Below are 12,648 nucleotides of genomic sequence, written 5' to 3'. Positions count from 1 at the left end.
GTCTTTGTGTCGCTGCGGAAGCAGCAAATAACAGCAAAGAAATGAGAAAACAAACCGAAATGCAGCTTCACTGAGTCAGGATTACATTTAAACTCTATTTAAGTCCGATTTATTAACTTCTGACATAAAAATTGACCTGTTAAATCTGAGTAATGTCAGAATAAAGGACCTTAAACGCAGCACGTAAACAGAACAAAGAAACTAAATAATGACTGCAGTTAAATTCTTATTTATTGCAATAAAGTCTACATTTTGAATCTGATTTTTGTTGTCTTTTTTGTATTTTTGCAGATCTTTTGTTTTAATTTTGCATCTATTTTCTCATTTGTTTGCATCTTTTTGCGTCATTTTTCCGTCTTTTTGCACCTTGTAGATGTTATTTTGCCCCACTTAAAGGCCATTTTGTGCATATTTTTGTTTATTTTGCATATTTCTTTTGTCTTTTTGCAGTGTTATTGCTTCCCTTTTGGCTCATTTTGTGCCTCTTTGTGATTGTTTTTATGCATTTCCTTTAATTGTGCATCTCTTTTTGTTGGTTTGCCTCTTTAATATCGTTTTGCATCTCTTCTGTGTTTTTGTATCTTGCTTTTCGAATTTTGTGTCTGAGGTAATTTTTGGTCAATTTTGCATCTTTCTTCTGTTGATTCAGTCTCTTTGTTGTGTTATTTCATCTCCCTTTGTGATTGTTTGTATGCGTTTGTGCTAATTTTGCATCTCTTTGTCGTTGTTTTTTTCTCTTTTTGACATCATCTTGAGTCTCTTCTGAATTTTTGAATCTTGTAATTCGTATTTTGGGGTAATTTTTGGTCAATTTTATGTCTTACTACTGTTGGTTCAGTCTTTTTGTGGTGTTATTTTGTCTCTTTCACATCTTCTTGTGTCTCTTTACTGTCCGTTTGCAGTCTTTAGTTGTTCTTTTGTACCTCTTTCAGGTCATTTGATGTGCACTGTTGTTCATTTTGTCCTCTTTTTGACATCATTTTGCATCCTGTAAATCGTATTTTGTGTCTATTTGTGGGCGGTTTGGGAGAATTTCTGTTAATTTTGCATCTTTTTTTTGCCTCTTTTTACCATCGTTTTGAATCTCTTCTGTGTTTTGAGTCTTGCTTTTTGTATTTTGTGTCTATTTGGAATAATTTTTTTGTCAATGTTGCATCTTCTGTTTGTTCAGTCTTTGTGGTGTTATTGCTTCTCTTTCAGCTCATTTTGTGTCTCTGTGATTGTTTTGAATGCACTTGTTTTAATTTTGCATCTCTTTTTTTGTTGGTGTGCCTCCTTTTGTTGTGTTTCTGTTAATTTTGCATCTTTTAACATCTTTTTCTGTCTCTCTATTGTCTGTTGGCATCGTTTAGTTGCTTTTTCGTGTTTTCAGGACTGATGTTGGTTAAAATATTCAGAAAATAATGAATATTTATCCAAGAGTGTATCTGACAGACATTTTTGCTTCACAGTTTCAGGTCTCCAAAAGGTAAAACTGACTCTCCTACTTGTGTTGTTTCTATTTATTTGCCGCCACCAAACAGCGATACTAAACTCCTCTTTTGGATTTTCAGATTAGCTTCGGCTGAAAACGAGTGAATCCTCGTCTTTTTTTTTTCTCCCTCCGCTCTCTCTCTTGACCTTTCCTCCCCTGTTCTCCGGCTCTCTCCCTCTCTTTCAACCTTTTATTCCCCTCTTTCGTTGCCTCTTCCAGCCTGTCGGGCGGCGGCTCGCTCGCTGCCAACTGTGCCTGGGAGTGTTGGCTCGGCCCCAGTGCGTTTGTGTCGGGGATCGGGGCGAGAGACTAGAGGTCAAAGCAGAGGTGAGGCGAGCGAGTGGGCGGCGTGGAGGACTCGGTGCCAGCTGGCAGCCGATCAGAGAACAAACACCCCCGAACCTGTCTGTGACTATCATTAGTGTTATTAGGAGGAGAAGCTTTCAGAGGCGGCTGCTTTCTGTCAGCAAACCTCACCGGCAGCATCGACGTATTCTCAGACTATCCGCCGCTCTCCGGGGCCGAAATCTGGGGAAACGTCTTTTTAAACCGGACTTAAAGCCTCTTATGTTGCTGCTTAGTGGAATAAATTCTATATATTAGAGGTATGGAGTCAATCTTAAAGAGGAAAAGCGACAAACTAAGGTTTACTAGACACCAGAGCTGGAAGTCTGGAGTTAGGAACTGTTTATTTCTTATTTACACGCAAATAAAACCTGATTTGGGGTTAAAATGTTAAGTTTGAAGTCAGAAAGCGACACAAAAAGTAAATTTTGATCTTTTAATTTGAATATATTCATCTAAAAATGCTAGTTTTTGTAGGATTTTGTCATTCTGAACAAACATTTCACAAATAATTCCAATTTAGAAGTAAATTACGTTAAAAAACTGACCAAAAAAATGTATAAAAGTCAAGTTTTTCACTCTCTGTGCCAGAAAATCTTTACTTGTTAGGCTTCGAGCAAACATTTTGACCTGATTTATCATTTTAAACTCGACTTAAAGCCGTTTTCTACTACTGGTGGGTCAAATAAATTCTATATATTTATAGGTTTGGTGTTGATTTTAAAGAGTAAATTATTTAAAGTTGACACTAAAAACGTTAGTTATCAAGTATTTTCTTCACGTCGTTCTTCAGAGTTTCAGATTTTTAAGTAAATAAATTACATCCCATCTCGAAATCTGGACTTAGAAACTGTTTCTTATTTAAATGCAAATAAAAGCTGATTTTGGGTTAAAATATGAAGCTTGAAGTCAAAAACAGACACAGAAACTTAATATACTCGTCTAAAAATACCAGTTTTGATTTCATATCACAACATTTTAAATTTGTAAATCAAGCAAACGTTCATTATTAAGCTCTTTTTTTATACTTACAGTGAACATTCTGACCCGATTTATTGTTTTAAACTGGACTTAAAATCTCTTATGTTCCCATTGGATCAAATAATTTCTAGAATTAAAGGTTTAAAGTTGATTTTAAAGAGGAAAACCGACAAACTGCCGTCTGATCTTCTGTCTGAGTTTCTCAGATGTTGATTTTACCAACATTCACACATTTTAAATATAAAATAAAGTATTTTCTTTAATTTTTCACAGTTTTTATCCCGACACTGTCATTTAACTTTATTTATACACTCATTTGTTATTTTTCAGTTATAAAGTACTTTTAATTTCACTGTTTCAAAACAACTGTCTCAATGTCGAGATACTATTCATTATTTAGATGCAAATAAAACTTTTGTAGTGTAGGATTTGTTCATCTGGAGTTTAAATTGGAAACAAAAAACACGAAAAACATGACAAAATAAACCTATTTTTTTGTCATTTCATGTCAGAAAATGTTGACCTCTTGGAATAGATAATAAGCTGATTTATTCTTTAATGAATTTCTTTTTATTTACTTTTTTCACGTATTAATATGAAACCAAAAAATACAGTAATTATGTTTGTTCACTTAATTCTTCACAGTTCTAGATTTTTAGTTAAAAAAAAAAAAAAGAGACTTCCCATCTCCTACAATGGAATCATGTAAACAAACTTTAATTTAAAGGGTTAAAACCCTGAAAATGAATTATTATTTGGTTTTTAACCCTCCTGTTGTCTTCATTTACAGGCACCAAAAAATATTGTTTCCTTGTCTGAAAAAAATCCAAAAATTCAGCAAAAAAAATCCCCAAATTTCAGAAAATTTGCAAAACCTTCAGCAAGAAAACTCCGATAATTCCTTAAAAGTTTCTCTTAAAAGTTTTATTTCTTTAAAAAAAAAAAAAAAAATCCCCCAAATTTGGCAAGAAAATTCTTGTACATATTTTCAAAAAGTGAGTAAAAATCTTCAAAAAAAAAATCCTAAAAATATCTGAAGTGATTACATATACATCAGTAAAACTTCTATTATTTTTTTTGAGAACATTCACATAAAAATCAACCAAAATCCTGATCTTTTGGTGAATGTTCTTAAGAAACTGTTTTAACAATTCTTTTTTCCACCAAAAAATGTTCAAAGATTTCCCAAAAACGTTGAAAACGTGGACATCAGAAGTTCACTGAACTTTTTTTTTTTTCCACATTTTCAAACTTTAAAACGGGTCAATTTTGACCCGCAGGACGACACGAGGGTTAAATGTGCTTAAAAATGCTCTCAGTGGAAGTGGAAAATAACAACTAAATATAATATTTGTATGGGAGTTTTTTTAAACTCAAGGTCCCAGATGAAGATTTTTCTTTTTTTTATTCTGACAGTGAATAAATAAAATAAACATGAATTTAGTTGTTATTTACAACCTTTTATGTCAAAATTATCTCATATTTATTCAACTAAAACTAAGTGATTAACGAGTATCTCAGAATCTCGATTATTTCCTGATTGATTCGTCGACTGTTTTTGAGAAACCAAAGCAGCGTCACCTTGTCTTTCTCCACAAAGTCCACGTAGGAGGTCCTCTCGATCTCCACCGGCTGCCCCTGGCGGTCGTACAGCGCCAGGACGAAGTGGAAGAAGTTGGACTTCCTCAGGTTGGAGGGCGGCTGCTTCTCAAAGTGAGCTCGGGCCAAACCCACGCCACTGGAACACAGAAAACAAACAGCATTTAGATGTAGATAGATGGAAGAAGAACGTTTTGTCTTCTGCAACGGCTGATAAAAACACATCTGACCAAACCTTAGAAGAAAAAAAATAATCAGGTGACTGAAAAACTGCTGGAAACTTTCTCTAAACATACAATCTGTTCAATCAAAGCCAAAACAAAAAACAAGCACAAAGCAAAAACTGAGAACAAGGAGGACAAGGAGGAGGACACAGGTGAGGAGAAGGTCGAGGAGAACGAAGATGAGGAGAAGAAGAACAAGAAAAGGATGGAGATGAAGAAGAGAAGACAAAAGAGCAGAACTGAGATCAGAAGCAGGAGGAAGACAAAATTAGCAGGAGGAGGAGATGAAAGATGAAGACAATGAGGAGAAAGAGGACAAGGAGGAGGACAAAGATGGAGATGAAGAAGACGACAAAGTGGGAGGACAATGAAGTCAAGAAGAAGGACGAAGGTGAGGAGAAGGTCGAGGAGGACAAAGACGAGAATAAAGATGGAAAATAAGGAGAGGAAATGTGAAAACGAGAAGACGACGACAAGACAGAAGCTGGATAAAAACGTAGCCGTATTGCATCTTTTCTTGTATAAGTTTGTACTTCATGCAATATTCTTTACAAATTTTGGAATATTTTTGTGTTTTATGCAATATTTCTTCAACTTTTTGTGGTAACTGCATCTTTTGCAGGTTTTTGTTATCTCTTAGTAGTCGTATTGCATCTTTTTTGAAGTAATTTTGTGGATTTTTCCCTGTATTTTTCAACTTTTTGTAGTAATTTTGCATCTTTGCAGTTTTGTTGCATATCTTAGTAGCCACATTATATCTTTCTGGAGTAACTTTGCGCTTTTGTTCAGTTTTTTTTTTTTTTTTTTTAAATATTGTGATAATTTTGCATGCTCTGTAGATTTTTGCATCTCTTTGTAACCATATTGCATCTTTTTTGGAGTAATTTTGTGCATTCTGCAGGATATATTTAACTTTTTGTAATAACTTTGCATCTTTTGCAAGTTTTTTTGCATCTCTTTGTTGCCGTATTGCATCTTTTCTGGAGTAATTTTCTGTTTTTATGAATTCTTTATCTTTTTGTTGGACTAGCTTTGCATTTTTTTGTCATTATTTTGTGCCTTTTTGCAATTCTTCTGCACCTTTTGTTCTCATTTTGCATCTCTGAAGTCATGTTGCATCTTTTCTGGAGTAATTTTGTGCTTTCCGCAGTATTTTTGGAACTTTTCATAGCACCTTTGCAGGTTGTTTGCATCTTTTTGTAGCTGTATTGCATCTTTTCTGGAGTGATGTTTGTAGGATTTTTTATTTCGGTATTTTTAAAAACCTTTTGAGGTAACTTTGCACTCTTTGCAGGATTCTTTTTATCTCTTTGTAGCATCTATGCATAATTTTTGGAGTATTTTTGTGTTTTATGTAGTATTTCTTCAATTTTTTGTAGTAATTTTGCATCTTTTGAAGTTTTTTTTGCATTCCTTAGTAGCCAAATTGCATCTTTCTGCATCTTTTTTTCCTGTATTTTGAAAACTTTTTGTTAATTTTACCCCTTTCTAAAGGAAGTTTATGTTTTATGCAGTATTTTTAACTTTATGTGGTAATTTTGCCCCTCTTGCAGTTTTTTTAATCTCTTTGTAGCAATAATGCATCTTTTTTGGAGTTGCTTTGTGTCTCATCGCACTAATTTTGTGGGTTTTTTTTGCAATTGTTTCATGTCTCTATACAGTAATATCACTTCTTTTTGTTGTCATTTTGCATTTGATAGAGTTCTTTTGCACCTTTTGCATCTCAGTTTTACTTTTTTCTTCAACATCCCAAAGAGATTCAGTTTATCATCCTAAAGGAGGAACGAAACCAGAAAATACAAACATTTAGTAGCTGCAATAAGAGAATTTAGACTCTTTTGTTAAACAGATGACTGGACAGTGATTTTATCAAACATATAAACTGAATATGTAGAAAGCAGAAAACAAACTACAAACTTCAAAAAAAGCCACTCCAGTTGTAAATTTCTTTTAAAAGAACAAAGTTAAATTGATTTTTTTACCACTTTCAATTTAAAAAAAAATAAACAAAGAAGAGACTGAAATCAATACCGGGAATGTTTTTTTTGTTTTTACCACTGATAAAATAAATAATTACTGACTGGAGGTCAGAGTTCGTCCTGCTGTTTGATTTACCGCCACGTTATTGTCTGAAAATCAGTGCCGACACTTTAAGGAAGCCTCCATCGGAGTGTGGAAGCCAGTCAGTGAGTCAGTGTCAGCAGCTGATTTTTAGTAAAAACTGTTTAAAAAAAAAAATCCTGGTTGATCCTGAAGTAAAATCGATGCTCCTGCAGGAAGCGACCTCTGCTCTCGGACCGGAGAAGCTCAAAGTGTCCGAGGGGGAAACGCTGCAAACAGCGGGCGAATATTTTTACATCAATCTCATTTCCCTGCTCGCTTTGTTTCCTAAAACGCTTTATGATCAATATGATGGCCGGGGCGCGGATAAATATTTATTCATGCTCAGGGTTTGTTTTTGGAAACCCGCCTGCTCTGTGTCGGTGTCGGAGCTCGGCGGCTCAGGGGTGTATTCCCCCGACGGCGGATTAATACAGCCGTGACCTTTCTGCACCTCCATTACCAATGCTTAATGCCTCATTTGTAGGCTGGTTTGTTGAAAGCTAATTCCTCCGACTGCGGCATTCTGGCCGGTGGGAGTGGAGAGTCTGCGGAGGAGCTTCAGGAGGAGGAGCAGCTCAGGTGTGCGTCGCTCAGGTCGTTTCAACGCCGGAATAAAAATAACACCGAGAGGAATCACAGCGGCGGAGGCTTTAACACTTCCACGGGCTGATCCTTCAATGACTTCCAGCGTGAGGAGGAAAAAAATAAAATAAATAAACCTCCACAAGCATCTGTTTTTATTCCATTTTCACACACCTGTCGCCCGGCAGAAGACTCGCTGTTCACAGGAAATCACAGAGCAAAAACACACAGAAACAGAGTTTTATATCACATATGCACAGAGAGAAAAGGAAAACAAAGGAAATATATTTGTTAATTGATTTAAAAAATAATAAACCAAGGCCCTGAGTTTAGTTCCTCAGATGTGAGGAATTTTTTATTATCATTTTGCACCTTTTTGAAGTAGTTTATGCATGTTTTGTAATGGTTTTGCACAGTTCCATACATATTTTGCAGCTGTTTTACATCCCTTTGCTGTCATTTTGTACCATTTTCCAGGTGTTTTGCAACTATTTGTATTTATTTTGCATGTCTTTATTAATTTTGCATTTACGGGCACCAAAAAATATTGTTTCCTTGTCTGAAAAAAATTTTAAAATTCAGCAAAAAAATTCCCCAAATTTCTGAAAATTTGCAAAACCTTCAGGAAGAAAATTCCAATAATTCCTTAAAAGTTTCCCTTAAAAGTTTTTTTTTTTTAAATCCCCCAAATTTGGCAAGAAAATTCTTGGAAATATTTTCAAAAAATGAGTAAAATTCTTCCAAAAAAAGTCCTAAAAATATCTAAAGCGATTCCATATATATCAGTAAAACTTCTAATATTTTTTAACAATTGTAACACTTGAAGTGCTTCTGTACTGTCTTTGTACTAGGTGCAGCAGTATAGTTACCTTTAACCAAAGTACTACATTAGAAAGGAGGATAGGCCAGATCAAAAGATTCTAAATTCGCAGGAGCCCAGGGTGTGCAAAAACAAGGGAGATGACAGTATAAAAGACAATTTGCATTTAATTGCAGGGTTTAAATTGTGAAGGGGTTTGTGCACAATAATAAACAAAAAAAATTAGCGCTTTCAAAATAGAATAAAAGATAAACAAAATGAAATAAAAATAGCCCTTTTCGTCTTTAGTGGGTTTTTTTTTGTTTTACTCTTTCAGTCTTTGTGTCAATGGTTCAGAGTTCAGTGTTCACGGTTATGTGTTTGTAAACAGTTAGGTTACAAGCTACCAGTTTGTTCGACTCTTTGGGCTGACGCTCACCATCAAGTACTGGTAGTTGATCCTTGGTTCTTCTCAAGATTTTCAAATCCGATCCAAAAAAAAAAAACCCCGACCTGAGGAACAGGTCAGAATAAAGCAGTTTAAACTATGACCTGCAGTGTCTATAGCTTGCTACCCTGTTTGTAAAGGCTTTACAATAGTTTCTACATTCTTTTTCCACGTTGTAAAACAATTTATAATTCAACATCAACCTTCTACATTACCAAATTACCAATAAATGAAATTAAAATAATTTACATTTACTAATTAAGTAATTAGTTTCTCTGCTCAAAAGTATAATGTGAATACACCTATAAATTAATCCAAAACAGCTTTAGAAGTGGATTTGAAATACAATTGGCTTGTAAATGTATACGAATATATCAAAATTTAGGCAAAGTGCAGGTAAATGCACTTGACATTAACACAGATTCGCTAGTGTGCTGACAGATTAGCACCATAGAAAATAAAAACGAGTGCTAACAAACAAAATTATGTTCTAAATAACTTTAGAACATAATTTTCACAGGAACCTTCAAGTAACATTTATTATCTGGTAAAATAAACCCATTGTTAGGCGTGTCGCCTCACAATATGCATTTTCTTTGAAGAAAAGCTAGTAGAAGTTCCAATCGGAGGTTAGCATTTAAGCTAGCGGCGATTAGCATGCTAAATTAGCCCACACACACACTCAATGGGACTTACCATGCTAAGCCCGCGCGCAGCAAGGGGAATTCCAGCTCACGAGGGTTCACAGCCTTGAATCTCTCAATATCTTTAAATTTAACAAACGAGTTGTCATTATATTTATATATTTATATATTTTAACGCTTACACAAGTTTCAGTGGTTTTCTGCTCACCAAATCTCCGAATTTCTCCACAAAACGCTGCTACTGTCGCGTTAGTTTTTCCACCATCGGCAAAGAATCTCTCTCGGTCCGCGGCTCGAGCGTGTCTGAGGATCACGTACAGGGCACGCGCAGCACGGGAGCAGGACAGGAGGTGACCCCCACCTGATTGGCTGATGTTGACATTGGGATATACAGCCATTGGCTGTTTAAGTTGTCAAGCAAAAATACCTAAGTTAATCTAAATATACCTATTTATTTCTTGTGTTATTAACTATTTATCAACATCTTTAATGAACTTATGTTTTAATGTTTTAACAATATTTTTTTTCAAAGCATGAATATTTATAGTTTTATTTCCGTTTTTAACACTGGGTTACATATTCACATAAAAATCAACCAAAATCCAGCGAAATTTGCTGGATTTTGGTTGATTTTTATGTGAATGTTCTTAAGAAAAATTTTTAACATTTCTTTTTTTCCACCAAAAAAATGTTCAAAGATTTCCAAAAAATGTTGAAAATGTGGACATCGAAAGTTTCACTGTGAAAATAGATTTTTTTCCCACATTTTCAAACTTTAAAACGGGTCAATTTTGACCCGCAGGACGACACGAGGGTTAAGGGAATAAAAACACGTCCGCCGCAGGTTTTCTGATTTGTTTGGGAACAGAAAAAGCCGGTGTAAATTCTAAAAAACTGCATAAAAAACAAACCCAGCGTCGGATCTGGCACCTGCTCCGTCCCGAGCGCCATCAAAGGCATCACTTCCTGCACTAAACCGGCCCATTATCCCAATTACGTCCAGACAGTCGATCGCCACGGCGACGCGCGCCCTCTCCTCTCTGCTCTGCCTCCACTCAGAAAGCTCGTTAGCATTATTATTATTTCAATTATGCTAATTGCGGCGGCATCCACTTGTCGCCGCTGCTCGTATCCGGCTGTTAGCACTTGGCACAAGGTGTAATAAAAACAGTATTGATGGCGCACGGCTCGCCGGAACACGACCAGGGTGTAAATCACACGCCGGCAGCCGGGAATAAAATAATAAAATAAAACAAGCACGACGAGGCAAACGAGGGCCGCAGATTTCCACCGCAAAGCCTGAAATTAAAGGTCAGCGGGAGCCGTGTCGACGCTCCGCAAACAATTACTGAGCAAGACAGCCGGTCCTGAGAGCCGTCGCTTCAAATCCACACAGAACCAAGAAACACAATAAAACCTGGCGGCAGATCGCTGCTTCACCGGGGATCACAGGGCTTCACCTGAACCTGCCGTCAGTCCAGAGTTAGAGGAGTTTACAGTGAGTCTGGAGGAAACCAAGCAGCAGCAACATGTGAGTCTGAACATTCCACTGATCAGAAATTAAACCCAGCAGCTAAGACAAACAGAGGAGTTAGCTTGTTGCTAACAACAACAACAACCTGCAGGTTCACTTCCTGCTTCAGACTTTAGACGTGACGTCATTTGTGTCTTCTGGGAGTCGTTTATCAACTCGTTTTGCAGCAGTTTTGCACCTTTTTGCAGCCGTGTTTCCTTTTTCTACTAGTTTTGCACCTCTGCTGTCATTTAGCATCTTTTTGCAGTTGTTTTGTGTCATTTCTATAGTTGTTTTGCATCTCTTTCCTTTAATTTTGCAACCATTTGTATTTATTTTGTATCTGTAGTAATTTTGCACCATTTGACACATTTTGCACCCTTTTGCATCTTTGTTTAATAATTTTGCGGCGTTTCATACATATGTTGCATGTGTTTTGCATCTCTTATCATTTTGTACCTTTTTGCAGAACTGTTTCTTGTAGTTTTTCACCTCTTTTTGTTGTCGTTTTCCTCTTTTTAAGTTGTTTTGTGTCATGATGTTTAGTAGTTTTGTGTCATGATGTTTAGTAGTTTTGCATCTCTTTGCTGTCATTTTGCACCATTTTCCAGTAGTTTTGCAACTATTTGTATTAATTTTGCATCTCTGTAGTAATTTTGCATCATTTTGGACACATTTTGCAGCCGTGTTTTGTTTTGTAGTTTGCATCTATGTTTCATTATTTTGTCCCTTTTTGAGGTTGGTTTTAATCTCTTCGTAGTCATTTTGCATTTTTTTTTCATTTGGTTCATAAAAATGCATCTTTTTGTGGTTATTGTTCATCCCTCTGTAGATGTTTTGCATCACTTCATTATTTTGCACCTTTTTTGCAGCTGTCTTGCATCTTCTTGCAGCCATGTTTCTTTTTTGCAGTAGATTTTGCACCTCTTTGCTGTCATTTTGCATCGTTTTCCAGTAGTTTTGTAACTATTTGTATATATTTTGTATATCTGCATCACGTTGGACACACGTTGCATCTGTTTTGCATTTATGTTTCCTCATTTTGTCCTTTTTTGTGGCTGCTTTTAAACAATTACTGAGCAAGACAGTCATTCCTGAGAGCCGTCACTTCATATCCACACACAGAATGAAGAAATCCAATAAAACCTGGCAGCAGATCGCTGCTTTACTGGGGATTAAAAGGACGATCAGCCAAAACGTCTTCGGCTGCTTCTACACCTGTCGTTAGTCCAGAGTTCACAGGAGTTTTCCATGAAATCTGTCAGGGTGAATCTGGAGGAAACGAAGCAGCAGCAACGTGTGAGTCTGAACATTCCACTGATCAGAAATTAAACCCAGCAGCTGAGACAAACAGAGGAGTTAGTTTGTTGCTAACAACAACCTGCAGCTTCACTTCCTGCTTCAGACTTTAGACGTGACGTCGACACGTTAGCGCCCTTTCCGACGTCAAAATGTGTCGTTTTCAGGTAAATTTTGCATCTCTTTGTGGTTGTTTCACTTCTATTTGTTGTCATTTTACATCTTTGTGGGATTGTTTTGCAGCTCTTAGTGCTTGCTTTATGTCTCTTTGTGGTAATTGTATTGAATACTATTTTATACTGTAGTATTTTCATGTATTTGCATCTCTTTCTAGTTATTTAGAGTGTTTTACTGTCACTTTAAGTCTCTCTGCATTTGTTGTATGTCTCTTTGCAGCCATTTTGTGTATTTCTGGACTTAACTTGGGTATTTTGTTGTTTTTCTATGTCTCTTTGCTTGCTTTTGCATCATTTTTGAATCATTTCATGATTATTTGCCATCTCTCTGCACTTGTTTTATGTCTCCATGTTTTCCTTTTGCATATAAATTTTGAGCATTTTGTGTCCATGTGGTTGTTTCACATCTATTTGTCGACATTTTGCATCTTTATCAGGTTGTTTTGCAGCTCTTAGTGCTC

The 12,648-nt window shown here is 36.0% G+C and overlaps 1 protein-coding gene across 3 annotated transcripts in view; it reads right to left on the bottom strand.

Annotated features, from left to right (window-relative positions):
* The window catches only part of LOC111583752 (transcription factor COE3-like), a 188,745-nt gene that overhangs the window by 157,655 nt on the left and 18,442 nt on the right, over positions 1 to 12,648 (bottom strand). For all 3 annotated transcript variants that reach the window (XM_055016818.1, XM_055016817.1, XM_055016816.1), the window contains exon 2: positions 4,382 to 4,538. In XM_055016818.1, coding sequence (XP_054872793.1) covers positions 4,382 to 4,538 — 157 coding nt within the window. The remainder of the gene's footprint in view (positions 1 to 4,381; positions 4,539 to 12,648) is intronic.

The sequence above is a fragment of the Amphiprion ocellaris genome, chromosome 13, assembly GCF_022539595.1.
Source record: "Amphiprion ocellaris isolate individual 3 ecotype Okinawa chromosome 13, ASM2253959v1, whole genome shotgun sequence".
Lineage (NCBI taxonomy): Eukaryota > Metazoa > Chordata > Actinopteri > Pomacentridae > Amphiprion > Amphiprion ocellaris.
This window is presented reverse-complemented; position numbering and strand designations above follow the sequence as displayed.